Source organism: Trichoderma atroviride, chromosome 4, assembly GCF_020647795.1.
Source record: "Trichoderma atroviride chromosome 4, complete sequence".
NCBI lineage: Eukaryota > Fungi > Ascomycota > Sordariomycetes > Hypocreales > Hypocreaceae > Trichoderma > Trichoderma atroviride.
Genome location: NC_089403.1, coordinates 4,407,271 through 4,435,069, shown reverse-complemented (window position 1 = coordinate 4,435,069; position 27,799 = coordinate 4,407,271). Strand labels below are relative to the sequence as shown.

At 50.4% G+C, this 27,799-nt stretch overlaps 12 protein-coding genes across 12 annotated transcripts; 6 read left to right on the top strand and 6 right to left on the bottom strand.

Moving 5' to 3' along the window:
- The first annotated feature begins 969 nt into the window (after positions 1–969).
- Positions 970–6,129, top strand: TrAtP1_008855 (uncharacterized protein). Its single transcript, XM_066114073.1, has 3 exons — positions 970–2,680; positions 2,753–3,996; positions 4,109–6,129. The coding sequence occupies exons 1-3, from the start codon at positions 2,334–2,336 to the stop codon at positions 5,776–5,778; spliced, it is 3,261 nt and encodes a 1,086-aa protein (XP_065970166.1). The 5' UTR covers positions 970–2,333; the 3' UTR covers positions 5,779–6,129.
- On the bottom strand, positions 6,120–8,278 carry TrAtP1_008854 (uncharacterized protein). Its single transcript, XM_066114072.1, has 3 exons — positions 7,523–8,278; positions 7,307–7,445; positions 6,120–7,240 (listed from the first exon to the last, which is right to left on the bottom strand). Exons 1-3 carry the CDS (start codon positions 7,736–7,738, stop codon positions 6,387–6,389), a joined length of 1,209 nt encoding a protein of 402 aa, XP_065970165.1. The 5' UTR covers positions 7,739–8,278; the 3' UTR covers positions 6,120–6,386.
- Positions 8,279–8,612: 334 nt separating this feature from the next.
- Positions 8,613–12,890, bottom strand: TrAtP1_008852 (uncharacterized protein). Its single transcript, XM_066114071.1, has 6 exons — positions 12,481–12,890; positions 11,942–12,352; positions 11,673–11,858; positions 11,557–11,608; positions 10,989–11,501; positions 8,613–10,927 (listed from the first exon to the last, which is right to left on the bottom strand). The coding sequence occupies exons 2-6, from the start codon at positions 12,266–12,268 to the stop codon at positions 10,254–10,256; spliced, it is 1,752 nt and encodes a 583-aa protein (XP_065970164.1). The 5' UTR covers positions 12,269–12,352; positions 12,481–12,890; the 3' UTR covers positions 8,613–10,253.
- TrAtP1_008853 (uncharacterized protein) lies at positions 8,940–10,034 on the top strand (the record flags this gene model as incomplete). The annotated part of the gene is made up of 1 exon (XM_014086338.2): positions 8,940–10,034. The coding sequence occupies one exon, from the start codon at positions 8,940–8,942 to the stop codon at positions 10,032–10,034; it is 1,095 nt and encodes a 364-aa protein (XP_013941813.2).
- Positions 12,891–13,615: 725 nt separating the features above from the next.
- On the bottom strand, positions 13,616–18,476 carry TrAtP1_008851 (uncharacterized protein). The gene is made up of 3 exons (XM_066114070.1): positions 17,880–18,476; positions 16,268–17,819; positions 13,616–16,207 (listed from the first exon to the last, which is right to left on the bottom strand). Exons 1-3 carry the CDS (start codon positions 18,135–18,137, stop codon positions 14,265–14,267), a joined length of 3,753 nt encoding a protein of 1,250 aa, XP_065970163.1. The 5' UTR covers positions 18,138–18,476; the 3' UTR covers positions 13,616–14,264.
- A 107-nt stretch (positions 18,477–18,583) lies between these two features.
- On the top strand, positions 18,584–19,444 carry TrAtP1_008850 (mitochondrial 54S ribosomal protein mL41). The gene is made up of 2 exons (XM_014086459.2): positions 18,584–18,920; positions 19,021–19,444. The coding sequence occupies exons 1-2, from the start codon at positions 18,729–18,731 to the stop codon at positions 19,141–19,143; spliced, it is 315 nt and encodes a 104-aa protein (XP_013941934.1). The 5' UTR covers positions 18,584–18,728; the 3' UTR covers positions 19,144–19,444.
- Positions 19,445–19,562: 118 nt separating this feature from the next.
- On the bottom strand, positions 19,563–19,775 carry TrAtP1_008849 (uncharacterized protein; the record flags this gene model as incomplete). The annotated part of the gene is made up of 1 exon (XM_066114069.1): positions 19,563–19,775. One exon carries the CDS (start codon positions 19,773–19,775, stop codon positions 19,563–19,565), a length of 213 nt encoding a protein of 70 aa, XP_065970162.1.
- Positions 19,776–19,845: 70 nt separating this feature from the next.
- On the bottom strand, positions 19,846–22,286 carry TrAtP1_008848 (uncharacterized protein; the record flags this gene model as incomplete). The annotated part of the gene is made up of 3 exons (XM_014087061.2): positions 19,846–21,021; positions 21,081–22,103; positions 22,215–22,286. The coding sequence occupies 3 exons, from the start codon at positions 22,284–22,286 to the stop codon at positions 19,846–19,848; spliced, it is 2,271 nt and encodes a 756-aa protein (XP_013942536.2).
- A 334-nt stretch (positions 22,287–22,620) lies between these two features.
- Positions 22,621–24,070, top strand: TrAtP1_008847 (uncharacterized protein). Its single transcript, XM_066114068.1, has 2 exons — positions 22,621–22,721; positions 22,788–24,070. Exons 1-2 carry the CDS (start codon positions 22,685–22,687, stop codon positions 23,384–23,386), a joined length of 636 nt encoding a protein of 211 aa, XP_065970161.1. The 5' UTR covers positions 22,621–22,684; the 3' UTR covers positions 23,387–24,070.
- TrAtP1_008846 (uncharacterized protein) lies at positions 22,621–25,172 on the bottom strand. The gene is made up of 3 exons (XM_014087059.2): positions 24,848–25,172; positions 24,077–24,785; positions 22,621–23,993 (listed from the first exon to the last, which is right to left on the bottom strand). Exons 1-3 carry the CDS (start codon positions 25,034–25,036, stop codon positions 23,593–23,595), a joined length of 1,299 nt encoding a protein of 432 aa, XP_013942534.1. The 5' UTR covers positions 25,037–25,172; the 3' UTR covers positions 22,621–23,592.
- Positions 25,173–26,535: 1,363 nt separating this feature from the next.
- Positions 26,536–26,847, top strand: TrAtP1_008845 (uncharacterized protein; the record flags this gene model as incomplete). Its single annotated transcript, XM_066114067.1, has 1 exon — positions 26,536–26,847. The coding sequence occupies one exon, from the start codon at positions 26,536–26,538 to the stop codon at positions 26,845–26,847; it is 312 nt and encodes a 103-aa protein (XP_065970160.1).
- A 199-nt stretch (positions 26,848–27,046) lies between these two features.
- TrAtP1_008844 (uncharacterized protein) lies at positions 27,047–27,325 on the top strand (the record flags this gene model as incomplete). The annotated part of the gene is made up of 2 exons (XM_014087058.2): positions 27,047–27,168; positions 27,229–27,325. The coding sequence occupies 2 exons, from the start codon at positions 27,047–27,049 to the stop codon at positions 27,323–27,325; spliced, it is 219 nt and encodes a 72-aa protein (XP_013942533.1).
- Between the last annotated feature and the right edge of the window lie 474 nt (positions 27,326–27,799).

Genomic DNA, 27,799 nt, shown 5'->3' with positions numbered 1-27,799 from the left:
TGAGGCTCAGACGAGCCTGCGGTTCGCCACGGAGGTCTACCCAACATTGCGATAAGCTGCGAGATACATGGCATGTCTCTTGGATCGACGTGGAGGCGGGAAGACTGATGGTCAAATTCCCATGTGTAAATTATTCTTGAATATTGATATTCTTTCTGGGGTTCACATGGGCTAGGGTTAGGTCAGACTACACGTATTCAGACGAGACTTAAGATATTTGCCTGTAATTTAGCAATCACTATAGAGGCATTCGCTTAACAGCTGGGAGAATCCCTTGTGTATAGCCGTTCTCAAATTTGGCACGTATTCAAGCTTAGAATAGTCCACTTCCCAGATGAGTAGGTTGCCCTCATCGCGGCTATCCTCACCTAACCGGTTTCTCACTTTGCCGGGTCAATCGGTGGACTGCGTTTATTGCTCGCCTGTCAAAGCTTCGCTTGTCAGCTCTAGAAGTAAGAATTCTATAATTAAATCGTTTGTCATAATCGGCTGCCAAAAGAGTAAAAGAAAAGAGCACGTGGAGTTGATTAACGGGCCTTGTGCCCTAAAGCTACCCTTGGCCTTGCACAATGAGAGGATATGCTTCGTTTGTAAGTGAACAAAGAAGTTCAAATGGCCTTTCGTTCGTAGCGGGGAACCTCTCCAGGTGTGGTTCAATGTGTACAATGTATCAAGTACCATTGCTTTGTGAATCCATCAATTGAATTCGATTCACGCTCTACAGAGCCCTCCAAGCTAATCAAGTCAAAGCCAATGCAGCGCTTGGCCAAGACGCCGAGATTGGACAATGGGCCACAGCATGGTTGTTGCCACTCGCTTTGATCAAGCTCTGGGCACTCGGCGGCCATCTCGACACGAAACGGTAGGATGCAAACAAGCAGCAGCGCATCACGGTGCCTGGATAGCCTGAGGCATGCACCGTGAGCTGGCGCCAAGTGGAGATGCACTCGAGGCTGATCTGCGACATGAACCTGCACTTCTCTACCTACATGTACGGATACTTGCTATGCAATGGAACGCAAGGCCAAAGAAGACCTTTGAGCGGCCACGGACGGCTCCACATACAAGTGTGTGGCAACACAGCGTCTGAGCAAGGCAGAAATCTTCTCTCGAGTTCTTTCGAAAAAAAGAAGAAAGAAAGAAACACGGCGAATCTGCCTGGCCTAGACAAGCGCATGGACAACGAATGACTCTTCTGGCGAGGCGGGAGGCCAACGGTGGGAGGGATCATGTTTTGTTTGGCCGATGGCGCTCAGCCAATGATGAAAGCGGGCGTGTATCTCGCGCGGTGAATTGAGTGTGTAGGTACATGTGAATATGCCCAGCGCTGCTCCAATGGCATCTCCATATATGCAGGGCTTGGGCCATATCACGGCAGCTCTGACGGACGAGCGTTCGTCCCACGTCCTCGGCAATTCATCTCTTCTTTTTGACCGATATATATGCCTGTGCAGCCGCATTCCAGCAATCGATTCTTACACTACCTCCCTATACCAGCATTACAACACGGCTATACAGGCGGGCTTCTTGGTTCAGCGACGGCATCAATTCCTTAAACGCCGGCCACCCCTCCACAGATTTACATACAAACTGCAAATTCCCGCACGAGCATCCGGCGTCTACACAAAGAGCTGTAAGTACTGCTTCAGGCTGCCCAGATACCATGTCCACACGGTCTTTTTGAAAGAAGATGCAACAAAGAAACGAACAAAAAAAATTGGAACCTGGACCAGCCCACGCTCACTAAAAGTGCCATCCTCTATTAGATCTACTAGGTGCTAACACTGAGCTTTCCCCGCTCCCGCAGACCCGTCGAAGCGCTACCACGGCCGGTCCTCCCTAGAGATTTGATACGCGGCAGCTTCGGTGGAGAGCTCTAAAGCCGGCCTCAATCTTCGTCGCCACCGAGAACCTCGAGCTGCCATCAATTGGAAGCAACTCCAGCTCCAGCTCTGGCAGCCGGGCAACCAACCATTGCGACTCGTGCCTATATTCATATTTCCAGGACTAGCCACGGCCTCCTGCTTGGACGTTTTGCTGCTCTTTGTTGGCCAAGCACAGCCCTTGGATATTCTTTTGTCTCTTTATTGTCCCTTCAGCACGGCCCATTTTGTCTGCATTTTTCTCGTCACCATTGTCGTCTCTCGCTCTACAGAAAGCATCTATTTCTCGGGCCCTTGGTGGAATCGCTCTTCTCTCACTTTTGATCATCACATCTCGATATCATATTTGGGGCAGTCTTACTTTAGCCCGCCTTCTTTTTTGGTTTCTTGGAATCCGTCGTGTAGCACTTGTCGTCATATCTCCATCTATACACTGCTCCAATCTTCATCATGGCGGATAGAGGCCGGGGTAACCGTGGTGGCTTCCGGGGCGGCGACCGTGGAGGTGGCGGCCGTGGAAGAGGCGGCGGCGATCGAGGCGATTATGGCGGTGCCCGTGGACGAGGAGGCGGTGACCGTGGACGAGGCGGTGGAGGAGACTATGGCGGTCGTGGACGAGGAGGCGATCGCGGAGACTATAGGGGCGGCCGCGGACGAGGCGGTGGTGACCGTGGAGGCGACCGCGGAGGCTATAGGGGCAGTTTCGGCGGCTTTAGAGGAGACGGACGAGGCCGCGGACGTGGAGGCGGTGGTTTTGCTCGTCGTGATGAGTCTCCCGGCAAGACAATGGCCTTCAAGTGAGTCTTTATCTCGTTTGTGGCCCAGAGCGGCGTAAATCCGTGTGAACTCGCAACTAACGTGCATTACAGCTACAACGGCAATGTGCCTGAACCCGATGCTGCAATCACGAACCTGGAGAATCAGATTGTTACAGTCCAGTCCTCGTCACTTACAGCTCTCACTTCCCAGATGGGCAAGCTGAATGTCAAGGGGAAAGGAGGCAAAGGAGGCAAAGGAGGCAAAGGAGGCGATGCTGCTCCACCATCTGACATGCTCACCCAGTTTCCTCCCAGGCCAGCCTATGGCTCAAATGGCAGGCCTGTTACCCTCTGGGCAAACTATTTCAAGGTCAATCTCAAAATCGGAACCTTTTACAAGTATACGATGAATACCAAAAAGGTTGCCGCTTCAAAGCCGGAGCCGAAAAAAGGCGCCAAGGCTGGTACAGGCGAGAAAGAGGTCAAGGGGAGAGAACTCCTTTTCGTCGTCAAGGCTGTTTTGGCCAAGCTCTTGGAGCAAGACAAAACGTTTGTCGGCGCCACCGAGTTCAAGGACGCGCTCGTCACGCTAAAGCAACTTAATCTCGCTGCGAACCCCATGACCGTTCAAGTTCCCAGATCCGAGGGGAGCGATGAAATGGATTCGTACACTGTCGAATTCCACGGCCCGAGCGAGATTCGGGTGGATGATATGAAAAAGTACATGACATCCATGGCGGATGGACCGGCTGGTGCTGAAGCCATCTCGTTCCCACGCTTTCCCGAAGTTATTGACGCCATCAATATCATTCTAGGCCACAAGCCAAGGAGTGATCATATCAAGACCGCAGCCGTTGGCTCGTCTCGATTCTTCCCTTTCGGAGACGACAAGATAATCCAGGCCCTGACTCAGAACTGGCGTGCTCTGGCCGCTGCTCGCGGCTACTTCCAATCTGCCCGCTTGGCAACTGGTCGGGTGCTGCTAAACGCCAATGTAACTCATGGTGTTTTCAGAGTCTCGGGTCCAGTGACTCAGATTTTTGACGGCCTTGAGATCAAGGCTGCTCCAAAGGCCGATAACTTTGCCATGAGAAAGCTCAGAGCATTTGGTAAATTCCTTCCCAAGACTCGTGTCTGGTACAACTTCAAGACTGCTGAAGGCAAAACTGTTCGCCGAGGCAAGGCTATTCGAGGCCTTGCCAATTGGTCAGAAGTAGCCAAGAAAGGCAAGACTATGGCACATCCGCCTAAATTTGACGCCAACTGGGAGTATGGCGGTCCAAAGAACGTCCAGTTCTGGATAGACACTGACAAAGGAGGCCGCTACGTCACAGTCTATGACTACTTCAAGCAGAGTAAGTTTCCTTCTTGCTTTCTTCTTCTTCTTTTTTTTTTTTTTTTAAGTAAATTGTCTCTCTTATTTCATGTCATCATTTTGACCAAAGCACCAAGCTAACAGCATTTTAGAATACAACTTGAACCTCAAAGACTATCCGTTGCTCGATCTGGGCACTGAGCAAAAGCCTTTTACATATGTACCGGCTGAGATGATTGAAATCCAGCCAGGACAGGTAATCAAAGCTTCTCTTAGCATGGATGAGACCACAGCTATGCTGGATTTTGCCTGTCGATCGCCGTACTCGAATGCTCTTTCTATTAGCACCGCTAGCCGCCAAGTGCTCGAACTTGACGATCCATCGCTGGACAATTTTGGTGTCGCCGTCGATAGGCACTTGTTGACTGTGCAAGGAAGAATCCTCAACGCGCCGACAGTGGTCTATCTGAATAATCAAAGAAAGACCACCGATGTAAGGCCGTTGGGTGGCTCCTGGAATATGAGATCGGTAAAAGTTTACAAGCCAGGTACAAAGATTGAGCGTTGGACCTGGGTCAATCTCTCGTTAAGACCAGGTGCGCAGCCAATTGGAAGAGATGTGGTCTTGGCCTACGGAAAATTCTTGGCCGATATGGGCATCGCCATCAACAAAGTTCCCCTTGATCCCCCTCAGGAGGTTATTGCTCACAATGCAAACCTGGACGGCATCTTTGCATGGTTACAAAAGACGGGAATTCAGCTTTTTGTCATCATCCTGTCTGATAAGGATACGTCAGGCGTGTATGCCAGGATCAAGCAACTGGGCGACTGCACATATGGAGTTCATACGAGCTGTGTGGTGGCACGCCAATTTGGAAAAGCGAGCCCGGGATATTTCGCAAACGTCGGGCTCAAGGTCAATCTCAAAGCTGGTGGCGTCAACCACAAGCTGAAAGACGAGTTTAGTATTCTCAAGGAGGGTAAAGCGATGATTGTTGGCTACGACGTCACCCACCCGACCAATATGCCTTTGAAGAAGGGTGCTGCTGAGCCCCCTAGCTTGGTCGGGTTCGTGTCGAGCGTCGATAGCGATCTCGGCCAATGGCCTGCACTGTCTTGGGAGCAAACATCCAGGCAGGAAATGCTCAGCGACAGGCTCACCGACGCATTCATGCTTCGACTAGACACCTGGAGCAAGAACAATAAAGGCCAGTACCCAGACAACATCATCATCTACCGAGACGGCGTCTCCGAGGGCCAATTCTCTCTCGTCCTCAGCAAGGAGCTGCCATCCATCCGCGAGGCGTGCCGCAAGAAGTATTCGCCCCAGTTTCAACCAAAGATTACGCTGGTGGTGTCGGTGAAGCGACACCAAACCCGGTTCTACCCTTCATCGACAGATGAGATGTCAAAGTCGGGTAATATTGTCAACGGAACCATTGTGGACCGAGGCATCACTCAGACCCGATACTGGGACTTTTTCCTAACAGCCCATGACGCTCTCCAAGGCACCGCTCGACCGGCGCACTACACTGTTCTTCTGGACGAGATCTTCCGCCCGAAATTCGGCACCAAGGCGAGCGACGAACTGGAGCGCCTGACACACGAACTGTGCTATCTCTACGGCCGCGCCACCAAGGCCGTCAGCATTTGCCCTCCAGCGTACTATGCTGATATTGTCTGCGAGCGCGCTCGCGCACATCGACCCGAGTGGTTTGAACTAAAAGACTTTGATAGTCAGACCGAAGGAACTGGAGGCGCTCCGAGCACCGTGGGCCGACAGGTGCATGTCAACCTCAGGGACAGCATGTACTATATCTAAGTGATGCCACTTTTTTCTCTCTTCATATTTTCTTCAACAAAATACCCCCATATCTATGGGACAGCGATTTTTAAAAACTCAGCGATAATATAATTTCATAGCTTGAACATGCATGACAGGTGGATGCATGACAGGTGGATGCAAGACTCAGATTGGTACCTTGTTAGGATAGCATTACACTTGATAGGATATGATGTACACTCTTTAAGCTCAAAGCGAATTAAAGCCATTTCTTTTAAACAGTAAAGCCAACCTAAATAGATATAGCTTCGTGTGCCAATTATCTGCGTTTCATAATGACTAGTCAAGAGTGATTACTAAGTGTTGCCATGACTTCTTATGCCAAATCAGAGCTGCTTGCTGTATTGCTTGTCTATGCCTGTGTATATCGTAGAAGAGAAAGGAAATAAAACAAGATATCCTAAACTCTATATCGGAGCAAAATGTCGAATGAGAGATGCCATTTCTACAAGTTCGCCTTCGCCTTGCTGTTCTTCTTACTGCTGGCTAATTCAACGCGCCTCCTCAGCTCATGATCTATCGTCGACTTCTCCTCCAGTGACTTGTTCGTCCACTCTTCATATGCCTTTTCCTCCTCCCACCATCTCTCAATCTCCGTCTTTGTCCATTCCGCGGCGGCCTTTGCGCAGAACAGCGGCTTCTCCAGGGGCACGAGATGGCCGCTCTCCGGGTGAATGACGTGCTTGACGCGACCTGCTCTCGTGCCGCCGCTGCCGCCGGCGCCGACGCCCGTTGTGTCGAGTTTCTCCTTGACGAGGCGGGGAGGGGAGACGGTGCTCGTGCCGCCGAAGATGTAGAGGACTGGGGGGCGGAGATGGGGGAGGCGGAGGAAGGTGGCGTTTTGTTCCGGGCGGTAGATGGGGGTTTGGATGAGGGTTTGGGGGTCGAAGTCGTGGTCTGGGATGAGGGAGGGGTTGGTGATGGTGTTGGTGGTGGGGTCGATGGCGGGCCATAGGGGGCGGATGAAGGTGAAGACTTCTTGGTGTTTGGTTGTGGTGAGACGGACGGGGGGGCGATGGGTCTTGGCTTTTGCTTTGGTTGTCCTTTGATGTGGGTGAAACAGCATCATCATCGCGGAGGCCATACTGGACAAAGAGGTCCAAGACGCGGGGGTCCCAGTCCCGATAGAATGGCCTGGAAAGGAATGCCTCGCGGGCAGCGGCGCGAGAGGGCCAGGTGTCTCGACGGGTGATGCTGAGTGAAGCTGGGTTGGGGAAAGCCTCGGGCAGCTGCTGCTGATTTTGAGGATGATGGGGCGCACCAGCGAAGCGGGCGATGACGGGGTCGAGCATGATGAAGCCGGTGAAGAGGCGCGGGTGCATGAGGGCGACGTTTGTGAGGGCGTTTGCGCCAAAGGAGTGGCCCATGGCGATGAGGGGGCGAGGGGGGCGGATGGTGTTGATGAGGTGGGCGATATCTCGGGCGTAGTCGAGCCAGGAAGCTGTTGATGCATGTCAGTTTTTGATACAACATGTGAGGTTTATGAAGATGAGATGTGCAAACATACGGTCATTGCCTAGGTTGGCGGCGTTGAGGATGCCGCTCTGGCCTTGGTGAGCTGCGTCAGCGATCCAAATGGCGCGGAGGCGGAGGCCTTGCTTTTCCAGCTCTTTGAGAAGCTCCTCATAGAGAGGTTCATATAGCTCCTGATGTTGTTTGTTCAATTAGCTGAATTGCCGTCTCATGGTTGATCTGTTCATTCAACAGTAAGAGGTCTACTTACCTTTGGGAAGCCATTTGCATGAGCGCCAATGATGGTGATGTCGCCTTTGCGCACGGGGCCGCCGTGCTTGGGGATGTATTGCTTGACGTGCAACAAGAGGGCATCGTCTTGGGAGGTTGCTGTTGCGCGAGGGTATTCGCGGATGTGCGATGCTTGGATGGTGTGTTCGTGGATGTCGAAGACGGGGGATGAGGGTGGTGATGAATTGGCGGCCATTGCGTCTGTGTGCCTAGGGTTGTAGTTTTCTGTACAAAGAGGTGTTTTTACTTTATACGAGTTTGAATTCCGCTATATAGGTAGGTAACATGAAGAGAGAAATATCGTGCCTCGGCTTGTGATTGAGGTTTGGTGCTATGTCGACACGGCCGGAAGATGGGCGTTTGCTACACGCCAGGAACCCGGGGTCGTGGTTGGCCGCCTCGCAAGAAACGCCGAATCTTATCTTGGTGACAAGGGCATTAATCCGGGGTAGAATTTCCAAAATAATAAAGTGCACACGGATACAACGGCGAGCTGCGATTCAACGTCTTCTTTTTTTGCTGGGGGTGATGGGTGGAGATGAGCCTCGGTAAGAGGGTTGAAGGCAGAAATAGCCGAATAGCTACAGTAGCAGCTGTTTCGAGGCTCGGCAGTGGTGTAAGGCAGTTGACTTCAGTTGGTTAGAAGCGCTGTGGCCATGGCTTGGAGCGTGTCTCGTTTGTGGTTGTCGCTTTCGTTTGTAGTTGACACTTTTGTTTGCATATTGCATTCTCAAACAAATTGATTTTTATGGAATGAGGACATTGCCTCGAGCAAAGTGCTTTTGCAAACGGAAACAACTGCACAGCAAGGTGTATTGCATTTACGCAGATACCTACAGTGCTTGACGGCACTGTATGGTATAGACGCTCTAATCAGATCAAGACAATGCATTCAGAGCAGCGTCCCTAAAATATAAACTTAGCAGAGCCAGAAATATCTGCATATATGAATTAAATAGCCATTAACATCATGCAGCTCAATGCTATCAGTGCGTGAAAGATTAAAGGACTGCAATCGCAACATGTAAATACAGTGAACGCACTATAGATATACTGTACTCTCCCTATAGGTGGTAATTAATATTGACTCGACTTCTAGCTTTGCTCTTTCAACGTTGCCAACACTTCAGTAAAGCGAGGTATCAAGATCCTTCACCAGTACCAGCAATACCGACCGCACATAGATTGACCTGGTTCATATCCTCACAGGCGTCAAATCTAGGGGATAGCTCGAGTCGCATGTATCAGCGATCGGCGTTGACAAACAGCCTGCGCACCGTGTCACGGCAAAAGTTGCTTGTGCAACTGCGGCTGAGATCAAGACTCAACTTCATGCCTGCTTTGTACATGTATATGCACAATCATCGTCAAGACTAGCTCAGTCTCTATAAATAAAGATGCCAGCACCGGCATCAACACCAATTCCACGCGTCATTCTCTTCGCCGGGGCTCCATCTCCACTCTCGGTGAATCTCGAGTCCTGCACTCTAGAAAGCTTCGATGAGACATTCCAACAGTTCTTTGGGCGTCTTGACAGCAAACAGCAACACACAGACCTAGCTTTAGACATTGAAACTACATCTCAGCCACCAACACACGCCGTTTGGAGGTCTGTGCCATTGAACCGTCGGCCCCTCCACACAGGACTGAGCCAGAATCACAGCATCTTGAGCGGCTCTTTTCAAGGCCATCGCGACTTCTTCACCACAGCCGATGCCCTCTCTGCAGATGAGACTCAATCTTTCAACAGCGGCGGAGATGGAGGAGCCATACTTGCGCAGTTCTGCGAAGAGTCGCTGGCGGCTCACACTCTCATGCCGTCCAGTCAGATTGGCAGTTTCAGCATGGAGAATACCGAGGATGCCACAACGACCTCATTCATGACAAATGATACAGACAACATCTCCTTGCAAGATGTTACGAATCCCCTGACACCGCCCAAACCATTACATTTGTCAGACTTGGAAGATATTCCCTCCGCTCGTCGGATTCTCGCTCTGAGCCCCCAGACTGTGACGCTCAACTTGATCGTCGCCGTCATATCCATAGCCCAGCCTCGGACCGTCACGACGCGTTGGGGCACCACTCTGTCGCTAGTCGAGATCCTTGTTGGCGATGACACCAAGTCAGGCTTTGGCGTAACCTTTTGGCTCTCCAACGATCAGGCTACGACCGGTCAAATCAGCAAGTTGAGGCGGCAGGACGTCGTTCTGATGGAGAACGTGGCGCTACACGTCTTCCGAGGCAAGGTCTATGGCCAAAGTCTGCGCAAGAATCTTACTCGGGTCAACCTCCTCTGGCGAAGCGAAGGAGGCGGGTATTATCAGAGCAGAGATCTCGCCCAACGAGCCGCGGCGAAGCATCCCCAGCAGGAAAAGACGAGGCTCGTCAAGGACTGGGTGCTTCATTTCGTCGGGCGAGATTCGGGAGCAGTCACGAGAAAGAGGGCAAGCCGACTATCATGGGACCAACCTCCCGACGATACGCAGTAATACACGATACGCAGTAATACATTGTTACTGAAAATTCTTTTGCATTCTTCTATTAGATTATGCCAAGGGATCTATTTCCAAAGCCGATATACGCTATGCAATTCGCAATATGCACTGCACCAACGCCATAAATGTCCAAGACGATGTGGGTATGATTAAAATACAAGGCTCGAAAACGAAAATTCAAGCAAGAGTGGAGTGGTGACTTGGCCTCCCAGTCTATGCCATACCCACGGAAATCTCAGGCTTCCTGCCGTTGGCACCCTTCTTCACCGATCTCCACTCAAAGAAGAGACTACAAACAAATGCAAGTGCGGCACATGCCACGGAAATATAGTAAGTATGACGCAAACCAAGATTGTACGCCTCAAGAACAGTCTCCAGGGCGTCCAGGCGACCGATGCCTGCAAGGACAGATTTGATCTCAGAAGCACCGCTGTTAATGAAAAGCTGAGGGTCGATGCCAGTGTTGTCCTTGGCAAGCTGGTCGATGAGTCCGTTTTGGAAGAGCGTCTGGGCAACGGCGACAAATACTGCGCCTCCCAGGATTTGGAAAAACTGTACGCAAGCAGTGCCGACGGGAACCCATTCCTGGGGCAGGACCGTCTGCACAACCAAGACGCTGGTCTGGAATCCAGCTCCGATGCCCAAGCCGGCGAGGACTTGGTATCCGAACCACTCCTTCAGCGGGGTGTGGACGGCGAAAGTCGTAATCATACCGCAGCCGATGGTGTACAGGATCGTGGATGGGAGGATGAGGTAGTTGTAGTAGCCAATGACGGGGATGAGGCCGCCAGTAACGACGGACATGAAGACGCTGGAAAGGAGGAGAGGCAAGATCTTAATACCAGCTGTGACGGCACTAACACCCTGGATGGCTTGGAAGTAGATGGCTGTTTGCACAGTTAGCAAAAAGGCTCAGTCTGGGACAACTGAAATTGAATGCCCACTCACAAAGATAAAAGATGAGGGGAAAGAAGCCAGCGCCGAAGAAGAGGCTGAACATCATGGCAGCAAGAACGTTGCGATCCTTGAACATTCGCGGCGGCAATGTTCCCTTGTCTCCCTTCCAGAACTGGATACCAACGAAGACGAGGATCATGAGGCCAAAGCCAACGAACAGGCCAATAATCTTGGAATCGCTCCACGCATACTCTGCGCCACCCCACTGCAGGGCCAGGATGAGGCACACAATGGCGGGGATGAAGATGGCCGTGCCGAGGAGATCGATTTCGAGGATGCGCTCCACAATGGTCATGCCCAGAGTGTCGTCCGAGTTACGGTTGACGTGCAGCAGGAGGACGACGATGAACATGGCGAGGCCGCCGATGGGGAGGTTGATGTAGAAGCACCATCTCCAGGAGACTTTCTCAGTGAAGGCACCGCCGAGGAGAGGACCAGCGACGGAAGCGATTCCCCACATACCACCGATGAGGCCAAAGGCAATGGGACGCTTTTCGAGGGGCACTGTCACAGCAATTAGCAAACTGCTGGTTGTGTTTCAAGCTTCAAAGCAACATACTTGAGAGAGAGATGATGACAATGGATCCAGAGAATAAGCCAGCCGTTCCAACCTAACACCAGTCAGCATTCAAATTCCAAACAGCTTGAAATCATAAAGCGAATAGGGAAACGTACTCCCGCAACGGCTCGCCCCACAATTAGCGCCTTTGATGACGGCGCCACGGCCGAGAGCAGACTTCCAACCTCGAAGATGAAGATGGCGGCGAGATAACACCACTTTACGTTGAAGTACTTGTAGAGAGCACCGTACATTGGCTGCAAGGCAGTCGCCGTGAGTAAATAACTCGATCCGTACCATCCCTGGGGATTGACAGTTAGTTGAATCAGATGTCTCATTTCTTTCTATCAACCCAAAACATCATGGAGATTTGTCAAAGACTCACAATATCCTTTACACTCTGGAATCGTGCCGTGATCGTGCCCAGCGCAGGGGCGATAATCGTCTGGTCCAACGCAACCAGGAAAATCGCCATACACAGCGCGACAATGATGGAAACCAGCTTCACGCCCTTGGGATAGTTTGCCGTGGCACTCGTCACCACCGTATCGGTCTTGGTGACCTCTTCCAGCATTCCGCCGTCCTTGTTCGTCTCGTCGGCGCCAGCCACGGCGAGTTCCTTTTCATTGTCATGGTCACGACTCAGGGGCGGCGGTATCGAGTCACGCTCAGTCTTGTCCGATGACAGACGGGGCGTTGGTGTGGAAGACATTTTTTGTTCCTCGTCTTGTGCCTCCCAGTTGTGGCGTTGAAGAGCTTCAACGAAGAAAGGAAGAAGAGAGAGGAACAGAGGCGCCTTGTTCTATTTGTTAGTTCATTATATATAATTAAAGTTGGCCGTCTCGATATCAGCCGGACCCAGCGATGGATCTAGTCACAAAAAAGAAATTGAAATCGGCCATTAATGCACCAGGTTTTACGTACTAGCGTCGCGAGTTGGCTGCCTTTTCCGCAGCGTTTAGTTTCTTTTTTTCGTTGTTTTCCCCCCTTTTTCTTTCGGACCTTGTTTCCGACTAAGACGATATGAGAAAGAAACTAAAGAAATAGGCTTAAAGACCGTGAAAGGAATAATATTCAAAGGGGCAACAAATGTGGTACACCTTTTCAGCCTTATATCTTGCTCACCTACCTATCGCGTAGTATCTAACCGAAGTCGATCCATCATACCACTCAACAGGCTCACATGCAAGGTTTCGGCATTCACCAACATGTATTCCTAATCACGTACCGCATATTGCATCAAGGCGGCCAAATTAAGGGTCTTTATTATAAATACTTCGATTGCACGAAAGCCCGCTGCCGCCAACCATCGAGTTTACAGCCTGGCATCAACTAGAGCGAAAACTCCACATTGCGTGGCGAAACTCGCCCTTCGCGATTGCTTCGCTCCCTGGCTCTCTAGCGGCGGCTAATGGACCATGGCACAGCCAGCCAGCTTACAAAAATAACAGGAATCTAGACTTTCCATACAGAACTACCCAGGCACAAGATCACCAATGCTTTACGCGGAGATTAGATTAAGAAGCCCGAGCTTAAAGCCCTTTGACTAACACCGGGACTGCTCCGCCCACGTATTGTATTTAGCGCCAAAAACAAAGAAAAAGAAACAAAGTGGACTTTAGAAAAATAAGATGAAATAAAATAAAATAAATCAAGGGAGCCAATAGACAGCCGGTAGTTGTTCCCCAGAGGACAGATCCTGCATGAGACGATGAGTCGAGCTACAGAGCAAAAAACGGGTATGACTCAAAAGGCGATGACCACCCTGATGCGGTTTAGTGGACGAGCCAGTTGCGGGTAATATGGCGGGCTTGAGGGATGTCCGATGTCCGAGGGGGAGCTTTTGGTAGGATTTTTGTGGGAGCAGCTATTTATCATATTGGTTAGTTGCTCATATGAGGCAGTCTGAAGAAGAAGAGGCTTAACTGTTAATGGCACTTGTTACTGCCAATACGAGTAAGGACATGTAAATTTTAATATAGTCATTCTGTGAGGCTCTCGGGTTTGCTTGTTAGGCATCAAGTAAGTCATCAAGACGTCAAAGGGTGCAAGAGAATACATAGGGCCATCATCAGATAAGATCCGGCCTCATAGATTTCATCCTTCTCTATACACGCTCCAAAAAAATACACGTACTCGTACTTCGTATACAACATAAGCTTTCGTGGCGAACTCACGCAAGTCAGGGGGCCGAGTGGGTTCAATTCCCACTTATTCCCAATCCCGAGAAGCTTAGCCCAACTTCATCCATAGTACGATCGAATCCCTTGAAGCTACAAAAAGGGCTCAGGCGCGTTCTTCTTTGTTTCTTTCTGGTTGTTCTCGGGGTTGCCTCCACAGCGAGGCCCGGCAAAATCCGCAACTGTAACTCAATATGAATGAGACACGGCGCAACTAACTCCGCAACCTAACAACACCCCTAGATTCACGGCTTTTGTAAAGGAGCAGCTGAGCTGCATGCAACAAGCGCACGTACGGACAATGCCATGCTACTGTAGTATATCGTCCCATTCTCTGCGTTAGATCCAATCCCGCCACGTCTGCGCTGCGTCACGGCTACTCCGTGGCCTATCAATTCAAGCGCATTAGATAGTATCAGGAAATTAAAGGCAGAAAATGTAAAATGATATCCCTCTATCAAAGTCTAGATGAACCAAATAGTATCATGCTTATTTACGTATTCCTCGGGTACCCATTCCCCCGAGTCCCTAGTTTGACTTCTCTTCAGCTTCTTGCAGCGGAGGGATCCAAACCAGCAAGCCATCTTTGTCAATCTTCATCCCCTCTGTCGGTATAACTCTAAGCACCTTCTGGAAGTACTTGTCTCTTACCACCAAGCCTGGCCGTACATACACGCCTCGTACAAGTGGCATCAGGCGGTAAGTCTGGGTGCGCCTCGACATCGGTAGCAGGTGCATGGTCGTCTGTTTGGATCCGGAGAAAGCAAATGCATCACTTGGTTCCATCGCCAAACCAAATGTCAAGAAATGGCTGGATGGGTTTTCAATCGTAACGTCGAGCCGCACCAAGCCTGTCTTCTCCTGTGAGCTGTGAAGCACCGACGCCAGCACTCTAGGTTCCGTCCCAAGCACCATGTACTGCCCAACTATCATCGTCGTGACGTTAACTGGGCCAGTCTCCCCATCCATAGATCGCCTTCGTCGCCAGCGGACCACGAGTGCCAAATCTATTGCGACTGGATGCTTGTCGTCCAGCGTGACCTTTTCTGCTACCAGATCGAACCGAGCTTCATACATCGTCTTGGGGGCCACAATCATGCCATCTGCGGAGAATTCGGGCTTGCTTACAACACGGCACCGTCCGCCAGGCGTCACCGACGCAACCTGCATGTCGAGACCTAATACGTCTAAATCTTCGGTTGCGAACGATGCATAGTGGCAAACAAGACACCATTGCTGCGTGAGCCCCTTGGCCGGGACAGCATCGCCTTCGGACACGTCTTGTACATCTTCGTAGTCGAAAAGGCTCGGCCAGGAATCCGGATGGAGTCGCGGCATCAAGTCGTAATTGGCTTCAAACGCATTCACGATATTGAGGTGAATAGGCAACACCTGAACAATCGGTGTTGCAGCGTCTGACTCCAAATGATAATCTGCTCGGATCTGCAACTCGTATACCGTAGGCGCTAGTGCAGGTTCAAGGCGAATTGACGCCTCCAACGAGGAGGAACTGGCTATATGGCCAAGAGTAAGGTCCGTAACTTGAGACTCTTCCTCAGTAGCATCCACCTCTCGCTTGTGCTCTCCAGCTTGCACTTGGAACCGAGGAATTCCCTTTCCAATGATCCGAATGTCCAACTTCACGTTGGCAGAATCGTCTTCTTCATTATACAGGCCAATCCGCAATGCAATCGGCTCATTTGCATAGTACTGCTCGAGGGGCTCTATCAACCTCAGCTTCATTTTAGGAGGTCGTGGCTGTATATGTAGAATATGTCCGTTAGGTCTGGACAATCGTGGTTTCGCCGAGCCTTGAGCGAACCATCCCGAGACTTTACCCAATTCTGACAATGATAGCTTATAATCCAGTTCAAAGGTATCGGCTTTATAAGACAAGATTAGCGTAGATGCCGACGCCTCTCCTGGCTCTCGTAGAGGTATGTTCATCTCAAACACTTGTCGGTGGCCCGGCCTCAGTGTTAGATCGCATCTACCAGTCAGTCGATCTTCTTTCTCATCCTTCTTGTCTTCATCTGCATCCTCTTCCTTATCTTCACCTTCATCTTGATTTCCTTCTTCGGCTTCGGTTTCGCTTCCATCTTGGGCCTTCTTTTCATCGCTTCCAAGCTGTTCGGTTAATGGCACAGCCGCCAAGGATATAGGTCCCTCCGCAGAATTCATCTGCAGGGCTGAGTCATGCACGAGCGTGATAGGTTTGAGGTGTCCTTCAAATTCAACTCGAATCGAAGATAAAGTAACTGGAGCGGCTCCACTAAGCGCTTCAGAGTTGAGAGACAGCTGGGCCAAGCACGTTTCGCCAGCCCGGCCCTCTTTGGCGCGAAAAACAAACGATGCTGATAAGAATGATGAAGCCAAATCGTCAGATATACTAATAGATGGCTTCGAGTCCAAGGTTACTCCATCTAGAGATTTGCTCAGATCATAATGCCAGTTTTCTCTTCGTCTAAAGCCTAAATATCAAAGTCAGTATCAGGGCACGAAAGTGTGAAAACCATGGATATGCCACCTACGTTTATCCATTAGTTCCCAATCAGTAGCGATCACAACGTCCGCCCGCCCAGTCTCCGCCGCTGCTCGTCTCACAAGCCATAGGATTTCTTCAGAGATGTCGAGCCACCATTCGGAGCGAAAAGATTTGTCTTCCCAAAGAGGTCTGAGCATTCCAAGTACTTGATTCCATGACCCAATTGTGGCCATCTCCCTTGCACACTCCAAAGATATTTCTGCCGCGATTCGGTGCTGCTTTCTGGCTTGAAATTGACCCCTCGCGTTGAGGAGACAGTCTATTATTAGTTGTGCATGATTGACTCCCTTTCCGTTCAATGGATACTCTTCATGGGGCGGAGGGCACATATATGTATCATAACGGTATGCTTTGCTCGCCACCATCGACGCGGGCGAAGCGTCTGGCGCTCCTCTATCATCGTCGGGGATTCTATGGGCCAATGCTTTGCGAGCTCCGAGATGGCGCGCAGCAATTCGATACCAATAACCAGTATGGTGCAATAGTTCCCACGGGTGTAATCGCTCTCCAAGAAGGTTTTTTTCTGGTTGAAGAAAGATGGTCATAGTCGACGGCCCCAGGCCAGGAACCTCAGTCTTCTCAATTAGAACAGCCATCATCATTGCCCACCGGGCTTCCCAAGCTTGCCAGCCATAGTTGTTTGTACCCCTTCCTCGGGCATCAACAAATTCGCTGATGCGGTCACGATGAGCCTGCCATCTCCTGACCGCCATGCTCGTTTGTCCCATCCATAGGTGCATTCGCAAACAGCGGATTGAGATAATGTCTGCCAAAAGCCGTGCCTCGTTCCAGCGAGGGCTCCAACTGGGGATAATATCAAGAACATCTTGACCTAGCAAAATCTCGTATGCCTGCTCAAAAGATCGGATTGCCGCGTCAATCTCTTGGCGGAATTCAGCAAAGATGGCCAACTTGAAATCATAGCGAAAATTCCAGTCGGATAGCGATAACGTTTGCGACGTTCCAGAAGTTGGCGGCACTGTTGGCTGGGGAACGATTCCTCGGGATCTTTTCTTCCTAGCATGCCTCCCAAGGTCTCGGTAATACTCAACGGACGTGGTGTACAGCAAGGAGAGGACACTATCCATCACCCTCTTCAAATCTGACGGCGACTCCTGAGGCGTAACGTAGAAGATTGATTTGGGATCTAAGCCAGTTCCCCTTCGAATATTCTCCAGCCGATCTTGTATGATATCAGCAGTCAGTTTTCTGGCATCTTCATCGCCCAGGATTATCACAACTAAGCGCGTTTTATAACCTGATTCCACCAAGGTCGCCCTTATGTGATTAAGATCTCCCTTTAGCTTGTTGTCTCCCAGCGTAGCAATATTAGGGTCGCTGATCAGTGTTTGGAAGCACACGAATATGCTAGGGATCGCTTCCTGGTGCTTCTTGATCCATTGCGCATTAATCAGCCCGTCTGGGTATAGAGCTGACGAAGGGCTGAGGGGCGAGAAAGGCGAGTGCAGTATCGGGGCCGTGTTCATCGGTTCGATCGTTTCAGGCAGCCGGGCTCGTCGAGATGGAAGTACGTAGGACTATATTCAATCAGAACCGCGCTGCGCAACCTCATTCGCTTTGACTCGGATTCGTCATACCCTACCGACGGTCTTGATGCGAACCCTAAAGGGCTCGTCCCTCGTGATTGCAGTCCATGACGTTCCGCGTTCGTCCACCTCTTGAAAATATGACTGCAGAAAGTTCGCCTCTCTGCTCTCTAGAGGTGGCAGATCGGATCGAAGGAGGATTCCCGGGCCATTGGCCTTGGGAGGTTGCTCTGGCGGATCTGAATTCAGCCCCGACACCACGATAAGCGGCACATTATGATCGAGGCTTCCCAAGGGGTAGCCATCCATGATGATTGGCTCGGCGTCGAGAATACATAAGCCAGGCGTTTACTTTCGCGTAAAGGAGCTTCGCATCCAGATGCGCAGCTGCTCAGGTCTCTTGCTAGAGCTGGCGAAGCAGTGTTGGCATCAAGCTGCCCCTCCGTTATAGCGCAACGCAGCCCACTTTGCCAGCTTCTCTCAAGACGGAGGATATTCGCAGCGATTCTCCAGCAAAAATGCCAGGATCCTCAAGATGTCGAGTTTCGATATGAGCAGCTAAATCGTCAAACAAAGGTGCATTTTGGCTTTGTGGCTCTTCACCGAAATGGACGCTAGCTCATAAGCACAGAAGATGATGTTCGCCAGCTCTCCGCGCTGTGGGCGATAATGCTACAGCAATTGCGGGACACTTTTAGCTGTGCCAAGTCTCCGGCGGGCGTCGGAAGAACGCCGGGTACCGAAAAGCGCATCTCCAAAAATTCGATGCGCAAACCACCATAGCAAACATCTACGCCCATTCTTTCCAAGCCACGATTGCCGAGCAAAAGCCCGCCGAGCGGCGCAAATTGAACTTTCCCTTTCGATTCTAATTTCCTGTGATAAACGGATTCTGCAACCATGAGACCCACACAAATCCTCGGCGTTGGTAAATACCGCCACCTCAAGCTCACAACCAAGGATGTTGGCCGCGGCTTCTACAAGGGAAATCGAACTGGAGCCATGGGTCGACACACAAAGTACGGTGGCTATATCATTGAATGGAGCAAGGTCCGCACCTATGTCGTTCCCCAGAACCTCAGCGAGTCCAAGGTACGATTGCCCGATCCTTGCCACATACAAAACGAGCTTCACATATGGAAAAGAAGAAGAATGAGCCAAAGAAAAAGCAGCTGACACTAAATTTGTGTAGCTCACTCCCTTCGTGAGCCGAGAAGTGCGATCCGAGCCAGGTGACTACAAGGGTCTGGCCAAAGGTCCTCAAGATCCTTACTTTTACGTCGAGCAATGGAAGCGATACAATGGCGTCGACTAAAACTCGAAATCACCCCTCATGAATCAAAATACCCCCCACCACATCTACAAACGAAGAACGCACGTATAAATGCACCCTTTTTTGGGCTCTACGAACAAAACCGATAGCAGAAGTCAAGGGTATTCTGCTAGAGTTGTATATAAAACCCCTGCGAACATTGTATCACTACCATGTATGATGAAGTTGGATAGAAACAAAAGAAGGGAAAAGGAGGATAGCATGACGGATATCGTGCAAATAGCCGCAGTATCTACACACGCAATACAAAAAGAAGTAAAAATTTCAATTTCAAATTAAATAAAGGCGCCACTATATACGTGGATTGGTATCGCTAGTCACATGCTTGCTTGCTCTCTTTTCCTTCCTCTCTAGTCTTTCCAACTCTTGCTGAATTATCAAATGCCCATCTCTTCTAAAACTCACATCTCTATCTTGACTTGCGGTAAGTCTTCTGGCGCCGTAACAAAAGTCTCCATTCCAGGACGCTGCACCTCAGCCTTCTCATTTTCATTCTCGCCAACCAATCCATTAGCTGTAGCTGGAGATTTCTCATCGACAAAGTCCCCTTTTGGGCCGATGCTAGCAAATTCCATTCCTGGCTCTGGGCTCATAGCTCGCGAGCCAGGAGTCATTGCGGAGTTCAGTGTAATCATGCTCGCCGTTTCCGCATCATTCTTTATGCTGAACGGCAAAGCAATCCCGTCAAGGAATGGTCTCTTGCCAGCCACGCCAGTCTCGGGGGGAGTATTCCGGGCTGAGAAGGCCATCATGAGAAGCCTCCTGCTCTCGGCGCTTAGCGATCAACTGCGCTACGGGAGTTTCCTCGTTGACCTCTTCATTGCTGGTTTGATGCTCATCCCGTACAATCCGTTGACGAGAGGGTCTTCGGCTATGTCCCGGTTTCTCAGAATGCGACGCGCCATTGGTCTCATTGGGAGTAACAGCTACCATCTCAGGCTCATGGTTGGCTCTCTGCTCTCTTTCCACTGTCTGCTCGTCGTGTTTTGATCCCCAAAGCGACCATATCGCCAAACCAAAGCTCTTCCTTCTCTTGCCTGTAGGCAGCTCAGCATCTTTAGGTATTCGTCCCGCCAAGGCACTTGGAGGCGGATTTTCATCGACGCCAAAGTCTTTATATCCAGCAATCATCTCTTTGATGAGCTTTTTGTGTACTTTGGCTTTTGCACTGGCATATCTGTTATCGTACTGGTGTTTAGTTTCTAGCCACTTTCTAACGGGGCCTTGTTTGATAACTCCAATCTCGCTAGGCTTCATTGTACAGCCGGGGAGCTCTTCTTCGAGAGGGAGAGGCAAAATGGTGCCATTGCGAGCTATCCGCTGCCGAATCATGTGGTTCTTAAACGGCGGGAGGGGGTCTCCTGCCCTTCCAACTTCAGCAGGCATCGTATCATTCTTTAGCTGCCTTTCTTGGCTCCCTTCTGATTCGTCTCGCCCAGCTTCCGTATCAGAGCCAGAGCTAGTAATAACGGATATGTCATCGTCATCCATAATCTCAATGTCTCTGTTCTGTGCACGTGCCAAGGCCCAAGCACCGAACTGCGCAATTGATCTATACATGTACTTGGCAGGGCTAGTAAAGCTCAGGGTCGGGGCAACGTGGCACAGGTCGTCCCATACTTGAAGCTGTACATAGGTAGGCTTGTATCTGGCAAGTAACTCTCTTCCACGCTCCGTCAAGACCTCGTCCGCGGGTGCATATTTTGCCGGGTTAGCACACTTATGAGCCAGATAGATCTGCTCATCACGGAGGATCTCGCCGCCACCAACCGTAATCAGCAGAGGCGGTAGCCCGCCCAGCGTCGGTTGCATGACGGGGCTCACCAACGGATGTGCCAGAAGTGAATTTTTGGTATACATCTAGCACATCGTTAGACAAATATTCATCCCATCACCGTTACTCAAGTAGCCAAACCCACCTGAATCTGGTCCTTCATAGTCACCAGTTCTCCATCAATTGTAACAGTCAGAAACTTTTCCGTCTCAGTATGGATACCGCCGCTGTCAATTTGAACATTAACATCTCCATCGCTCAGCGGGGCCACGGGAGCCTGCTGTTTCTGCTCTAGCTCAGCGGTAGGCGGCGCATTCTTCTTTGTATTGCTCTTCTTTCGCTTTTCTACCTCCGCTCTAATCATCTTCTCGTCGTCATCGTTTGGTGGTGGCCAAGCCTTCGATGGCTTATGGTGGAAGCCCGATTGCGGTATGTAGTCTAGCGGCGCATCACCAGCAACACTGGGGAATGAGTGAGTCAAATCACCCCATGGACTAATGAGGATGCCTCCAGCGGGCAGCGGAATGCCTTGATCTCGAATAAGGCATAGCATAGTCAAAACCATGCCTCCACCTGCCGAGTCTCCAGCCAGTATGATCGTGGTGGGGTCTTGGATCGACAGGAGATACAGGTAAGTCGCTATACAATCCTGAAGGCCACACGGGAATGGATATTGAGGAGACAGCCTGTAACGCGGGGCAAGGACTCTAGCCTTTAGCTTTCTCGCGTGGCGTTGCATCTGATATCGGTGCTCGTCGACGCTCCCGAAGTAATAAGCGCCTCCATGCACGTAGAGCATAACACGACGCAGCGGTTCGTTGTTCTTCTTCCGCTCATTAGCGTCTGATCGCATCTCAATCCACTCGGCCTCCATGGGGCCTTTCGGCCCTCGCCAGTGCCACCACTTCCTGCCGCCAACTTGACGGATGCCATCGGGTCCCAGCTCTTCCTCGATCAATTCTGCTGCTCGGCCGAGGTGCTCGTCGGGAATTGTAACAGTCTCAAGCTTGACCCATTGCGGATGCGGAACCCATTGACCCGTGAATCCCTGGATCTCTTCAACGGTGTGGTGGGAGGCGTAATCGAGGAACGACCGAATTAGATGCAATCCCTCATCGTACGACAGATGCGTGGTCGGGTGTTCTTTCAAGCTCTTTTTGTTAAGGTACTACAAGCTCCAAAGAAGTAAGAGTTAGCAATCACACAAATCAACACGACATAGCGCAATGTATCGAAACTGTCCTCGGAGCCAAATCCGGCGCCACTGAGCTTCACCTACGTGTGCAAATAAGGTCGTCACTACTGTTGGCGTCACAGCCAATGATACCGAGGTCGTGTTGAGTCTGTTCATATCGATCTTGTTTGCCCGCCAGGTCCATCGATATGTTCAGATTGCGGGTTTTTGGTTTACGAGGAACCTCCTGAGATTGAGGCCGCCACGCAGGCATTATCGGGCAGCATGGCCAAGAAATAACATTGCCATCAGGGGCCCCATGATGTCATGCCATATGGCAAGGAACAGGCTTGGCCCACGATCCGCGAATATCGGCTAGGGAAAAGCACTGCCGTATTAGTACTAGTTGCACATCTTACCCAGCTACAGGTTAGTGGTCCGTGCGTAACCTAATCTAGCACAGAGACACAGTGGATGAGATTGAAAAGAAAAAAAACACCAAAAAAATTTATGAAGCCTCATAGCCATTTTGAGCCCCTCCATATCCCCGCTTAATACATTCATTATCAGAAATCATGGCATCTACAGACGCGACAGAACTGCCGCCGGCTGGTGAGTGGGATCTAGGATAATGATCAGACTATGGAGTATCCTTTTATTGACTCTGAGTAATTACAGCAACCCGACAGTCCAACTTCGAGCAAGCCGTCGCATGCGCCCTACACCTATGGCCGGCCCTGACCCTCTCGGTACAGAATAACTGGGGAGGACCCGACTCTTCAGACAAACGAGATTGGTTTGCTGGCGCCGTCGTCGACCTCTTCTCTGAGTTTACCGATGCGCAGCCCGGAGAGACCGCCAAAGCCACCAATGCCGCTGACGAACCGGACATGGAAGACGTTGAGACAGTGCTGCTGCAAGTGATGATCGACGAGTTCGAGGTCAACATCGATGATGATTCTGGCCTGGAGGTTGCTAGATCCATCGTCAAAGCGAGATCACAATGTGCTATCGGTGACTTCAGCGACGAGGTCAAGACCCTGAACGAACGATTCGCGAATCGGACGGCCAACAAGGTGGATCAAATGTTCAAGAAAGCCGAGGATCAGGACCAAGATACAGACTGGGAGTCTGGAGACAGCGACGAGGACGATGGAGACAACGGAGGCGATGTGGATATGGACGAGGCACCACCACTGGTATCTGTCCGTAAGGAAAAGCCTGCCCCGGAAGTCGACGAGGATGGCTTTACCATGGTCACCAAGAAGAAGAGGTAGACCTAGGATAGCAGAAAACCTGGGCCAGGAAGCTACCGCCACGGGAGAATATCCCACTCGACATGATCCAAAAACAATAGGTACACCACACGACGCTGTGCTGACTCGACATACCGAATAAGCGATAGCAAAGCCAAACGCCAAATTGCCCAAGTGCTAGGAAACAGATTATGCACACAGATATATGGAGTAGACGCGGCACAGGATTACTCCCAGTCTTCGTCGCTGTCTTCGCCCTCGCTCTCCTCATCGCTATCATCCTCCTCGTCACTGTCAGCGCTCTTTCCCTTTTTCTTGGGGTCTTTGGGACTATTTGGCGTCTGAGTAGGTATCTGGCTCGTCTTTCCTGAGGCCGCGCCGACAACATCATAGCTAGCATCGGTTTCAGCTTCGGATTTTTCATCGTTGGATTTCCTTGACTCATCAGGTTTCGGCGACTGGATTGTGGTTGATGAAGCGATAGAGTCGGGCCTCTTTCCCTTGACATCGGCAATCGGCTTCTTGGTGAGAGCAGGTTTCTCGGATTCTTCATCATCCTCTTCCGAATCATCTTCCTCTTCCTCCGAGTCGTCGTCATCCCAGGCTACTTCATCTTCAGCGGATGCAGCTAGTAGAATGTCAGCAATTATGAGACCAGATAATAGAAGCTACTATAAAGCAAATATATAGCATAGTTTTGTAACACTTTACCTTTGAGGAGATCCCTTCGTCGAGATTCAGCTGTCTCGATTCCATGACGCAGGAAGTAATATCTCTTCCAGAAGTCGGCGTAAGGAATCTGGTCGGGCACAAGTTTCTCCATAGTTGCGCGCAGCTCGGGGTATTTTGCTAGGTCGCCGCTAATGTCCTCCGTCTTCTTATCAATATCAAAGCCCTCCGTCCATTGTTCGTATTCCTCAGCAGATGGGTCTTTGGTAAAGCTCTCTGTCGATGTGTGGATAACGTGAAGCTGTGCGTCGAATCTCGAAGTGTGAATCACCCGCTTTCCCTGGGCATCCTTGCTCTCAAACATGACTTGGCTGTTTTCGGCCGACTCATCTGGAGGTGCAACGCTGATCGCATCTCGCAGGAAATCTCGAATGTTACTTCCAAATTTAAGTAACGCTTCGTCTGCAGCATCCTCAGCGCGCTGAAGATCCTTCAAGCGCTTTCCGGCCTCAGTCCTTAGTCGCGTAAGCACAGTCTCGGACTCTTCCCCAGTCGCCGGGGCCGTTGCGTTGGTTGGTGTCTTCTGGCTTTCTTCGGCATCATTGCCAGCAGACATGTCGGGGATGATGGTAGTTAGGGAGAGCGAGCGAGTCCTATTGACGATGGTTTCTCGCAGGCTAGTAAATCCCTTTTGCGCATCTTCGCCGACCTCTGCGAACTCCTTTGAAGCTTGGGTGTAGACGGATTCGCCCTGCAGCCACATCAGTATCAGTGACAAAGAGCGGTGGTGCGGCTGCGCTCTAGTTGTCATACCTGTTTGATTACATTTCCAAAGAATCCTCCAATCTTGGCACCCCATGGGCTTGCAGATATGGCCTTGTAAGCTTCCTGGATATCATTGTTCAGGGAATTCTCCGACTGGTCCTGCTTCGAGCTTTCCCCCGACTCCTCGGTATTCTTAGTATAGGCCTCTTCCTGGATATGGTCGTACGCGAGATCCATGGTGTGAGCGATCAGGGTCCGGTGATGGCGCAGGAGTCTGGACAAAAATTTGAGCTCTCTGCCCCTTGGTGAAGAGCCAGTATGTGTTTCGGAGCTTGCTCAGCGGTGGATATGGAGGTCAGCACAGCTGCATCGGCGTTGGTTCACGAGGCTAACGGATCTTCTCTCCTGCGTTAGAGGTGGGTGGGCGGGGAGTACATGTATCACGTGACTCTGCAGCCAAGCCGCCAGGCCTCGGAGCAGTACTACCCTATAAAAGTTCAAGCAGATTTCCATATCGAGTGTGTGCAGCATTCCTCTGTAAAATCACCGATCTCTACCAGTAATTGGTTCAAGACGTTTTAGCTAGATAGCTGAATAGCTTGTGCTGGGGCCATAATAAGGATAGCGGCAGAGGGCTCCAAGGGGCATTAGTTTCAGCAAACGTTCTGTTATGGAGCTATGTGTATAAGCGTGTGACTGTTACAATGAGGATAATTGTGCTATTAACGGTTTTCTTCCTTTACTTGAACGCGGTGTATGCACTATTTCATTGAGCGTACTTACTCAATATAGGTATGGGAAAACGAGAATGCCTTTTTCATATTACCGCAACCTATTTCATCGACAGTCAAATTATCGCGGTTGGTATAGAGCCACATGCACTTGGCCATGCGCCGAAGACAGATAAGGCTATCTTCCATCTAATTCAACATCATGCCGACACGGCATCGTTTTCTTACCCTACACGCAGTATCTTCTTTCTCGTTCTCATTACTCGTCCTTAACTTGTCTTATCCTTCTTATCTTTCAGCAAAGGTGTGTATTATGTCGCGCCCTTTTTACCCCGAATCTTGGTACCAATGTGTATAGGTACTACCGAGGTAGATAGCACTGACAACCACTCATTGCAACATTGCCATCCAGAGCCCACATCTATTATTTTACGAGTAATTCAAACGAATGAAGTGGCGCAAAGATTTGCATCACCGGCCGCGTGACCCAATGGTTGGATAGGCTCATAGTAAGCTATAAGGCGATGCTATCCGGCTTATTCCAGGGACCCATAGCCGAAGACGTTACTTGGGGAATTGCTTTTGCTGTACGGCTGCCTTGGCATATACCCAGATGTCTTGCCAAGTTTTGGTCTAAACCCAGACAACTGCGGTATGCTAATGCATGTGAAGCTTCGATGTTTAGACCAATCTCGGCCTACTGGGATCGGGTACGATAAACTGCGGCTTTTAAGCGTAGGTCTCTAACAAAGTGTAGGTGTATACGGGATCGGAGATCAACAATGTTTATCTTGCCATACGCATAGACTATAGCTAATAATAGTACCGTCCAATGGCCACAACAGCCCTCGGATTTGGTTTCTGGCATCATTCTGGGCGACGACTTCATAGAATCGCATGTTGTCTACCCATCATTCATTGCACGACTACACTTCAGGGTCCTGTAGGATCCCTTTGACATGACAATCTATGCCGTCATAATGCAAGTTTAGGATTCCTTGAGCTATGACCCTTTTACCCCGTGTTCAACCGGTTGCTGTGCAAGCCCTCATCGTCGATCTCCTTCAAAAACCAAGATGCAGCAGTAATTTCCTTGCGTCATCGCTCCCCAGAGTGGAAATTGTGGAGCTGGATGGATTTAAGCTTTGGCTACCAGATCGTAGAAATGACGTATGTAAGCCACTGCCATTGGCCGACGGCGCCCTTTGGCCCACTTGTCCGTCAGATTCGCTGCCAATTGCATCGCCAGTGTCCCTGAAAGCGACTACCAACGACCACAGGGACCTGTTTCCGTGGCATGGAAAATATCCAGAATGAATCGTAAAGTAGATTTACAGGTGTGATGTCGTGGCTTGGAAGGACCCTGTTCTCATCTATTTAAACCTCGAGATTTCCCCTGATCATCTGGAGTTTCTTTCATCATCACCACAACCACAACCACAACTACAATCTCACACTCAAACAACACAATCAATTACCTCACCTTTTCGGTTTAATACCTACCACAACATTCACAATGGAGACCGCCAAGCAAGCTTTCAACTACGTCTCTGAGTCCGTCCAGGGCGCTGTCTCTGGTGCTAGCAAGGAGACCAACAAGGAGATTGCCAAGAACGACAATGTCAGCGTTGGCTCTCGGTAAGTCGGAGCAAATATTCCGAAAACCCAAGTACAGTGCAGTCCGCTAACAGCTTGCAGCCTGACCGCCGCCAAGGATGCTGTCGGTGACAAGGTCGACGAGTCCGCACACAATGGCAAGGCCGATGCTCACAAGGAGCTGGCTAAGAACCAGTAGATTGGATCGAAGGACCTCGAGGCCTTCAATGGCGTTCGGAACGGATCATAGCGAAAGGGGCCTATAGTCTACTAGGCATGAATTGATATGAATTGATTTTTTTTTTCACACAACTTTTTTCTCTCTCTCTTTTCCAGTGGTCATTGACAACTGTTCGTGAATGTGCTTCGAGATTCGTGAGGGTTGCATCATTTGTAGTTGGCAGGGTAAACTTGCTGCAGTTGTTTTTGTTTTTCTCCGACAATGGAGAATCAACTTCAGCATCGCCAAGAGAAAAGTTCGACGCATTCCAGCCAAGGCAATTCGTAATTGTCGTATCATGCACGTTATGTAACAGGTAATAACTGCCAGCGTGTCTTTGTATCATGTGGTTCGTCGCAATGACTCTATCGTCGCCCGGTTTCTTCGTATCCAACGGTTAGAAAGTTAATTGCGCATATGCTAGCGGCAATAGGCAAATGCTCAACTGCTGAT

What these genes read in the sequence shown, in the direction of transcription:
- TrAtP1_008846 (XM_014087059.2), bottom strand. Translation starts at nt 25,036, where the DNA reads ATGGATCTCGCGTACGACCATATCCAGGAAGAGGCCTATACTAAGAAT. An exon ending in TTGGAAATGTAATCAAACAG is followed by an intron (nt 24,786 to 24,847) that starts GTATGACAACTA and finishes ATGTGGCTGCAG; the next exon opens with GGCGAATCCGTCTACACCCA. An exon ending in ACGAAGGGATCTCCTCAAAG is followed by an intron (nt 23,994 to 24,076) that starts GTAAAGTGTTAC and finishes ACATTCTACTAG; the next exon opens with CTGCATCCGCTGAAGATGAA.
- TrAtP1_008855 (XM_066114073.1), top strand. Translation starts at nt 2,334, where the DNA reads ATGGCGGATAGAGGCCGGGGTAACCGTGGTGGCTTCCGGGGCGGCGAC. An exon ending in GGCAAGACAATGGCCTTCAA is followed by an intron (nt 2,681 to 2,752) that starts GTGAGTCTTTAT and finishes CGTGCATTACAG; the next exon opens with CTACAACGGCAATGTGCCTG. An exon ending in CTATGACTACTTCAAGCAGA is followed by an intron (nt 3,997 to 4,108) that starts GTAAGTTTCCTT and finishes ACAGCATTTTAG; the next exon opens with AATACAACTTGAACCTCAAA.
- TrAtP1_008847 (XM_066114068.1), top strand. Translation starts at nt 22,685, where the DNA reads ATGGCATCTACAGACGCGACAGAACTGCCGCCGGCTG. An exon ending in GACAGAACTGCCGCCGGCTG is followed by an intron (nt 22,722 to 22,787) that starts GTGAGTGGGATC and finishes GAGTAATTACAG; the next exon opens with CAACCCGACAGTCCAACTTC.
- TrAtP1_008851 (XM_066114070.1), bottom strand. Translation starts at nt 18,137, where the DNA reads ATGGATGGCTACCCCTTGGGAAGCCTCGATCATAATGTGCCGCTTATC. An exon ending in GCATCAAGACCGTCGGTAGG is followed by an intron (nt 17,820 to 17,879) that starts GTATGACGAATC and finishes GATTGAATATAG; the next exon opens with TCCTACGTACTTCCATCTCG. An exon ending in TTGGGAACTAATGGATAAAC is followed by an intron (nt 16,208 to 16,267) that starts GTAGGTGGCATA and finishes TTTGATATTTAG; the next exon opens with GCTTTAGACGAAGAGAAAAC.
- TrAtP1_008854 (XM_066114072.1), bottom strand. Translation starts at nt 7,738, where the DNA reads ATGGCCGCCAATTCATCACCACCCTCATCCCCCGTCTTCGACATCCAC. An exon ending in ATGCAAATGGCTTCCCAAAG is followed by an intron (nt 7,446 to 7,522) that starts GTAAGTAGACCT and finishes AAACAACATCAG; the next exon opens with GAGCTATATGAACCTCTCTA. An exon ending in CGCCAACCTAGGCAATGACC is followed by an intron (nt 7,241 to 7,306) that starts GTATGTTTGCAC and finishes ATGCATCAACAG; the next exon opens with CTTCCTGGCTCGACTACGCC.
- TrAtP1_008850 (XM_014086459.2), top strand. Translation starts at nt 18,729, where the DNA reads ATGAGACCCACACAAATCCTCGGCGTTGGTAAATACCGCCACCTCAAG. An exon ending in AGAACCTCAGCGAGTCCAAG is followed by an intron (nt 18,921 to 19,020) that starts GTACGATTGCCC and finishes AAATTTGTGTAG; the next exon opens with CTCACTCCCTTCGTGAGCCG.
- TrAtP1_008852 (XM_066114071.1), bottom strand. Translation starts at nt 12,268, where the DNA reads ATGTCTTCCACACCAACGCCCCGTCTGTCATCGGACAAGACTGAGCGT. An exon ending in TCCAGAGTGTAAAGGATATT is followed by an intron (nt 11,859 to 11,941) that starts GTGAGTCTTTGA and finishes GTCAATCCCCAG; the next exon opens with GGATGGTACGGATCGAGTTA. An exon ending in TCCCCTCATCTTTTATCTTT is followed by an intron (nt 10,928 to 10,988) that starts GTGAGTGGGCAT and finishes CTGTGCAAACAG; the next exon opens with CCATCTACTTCCAAGCCATC.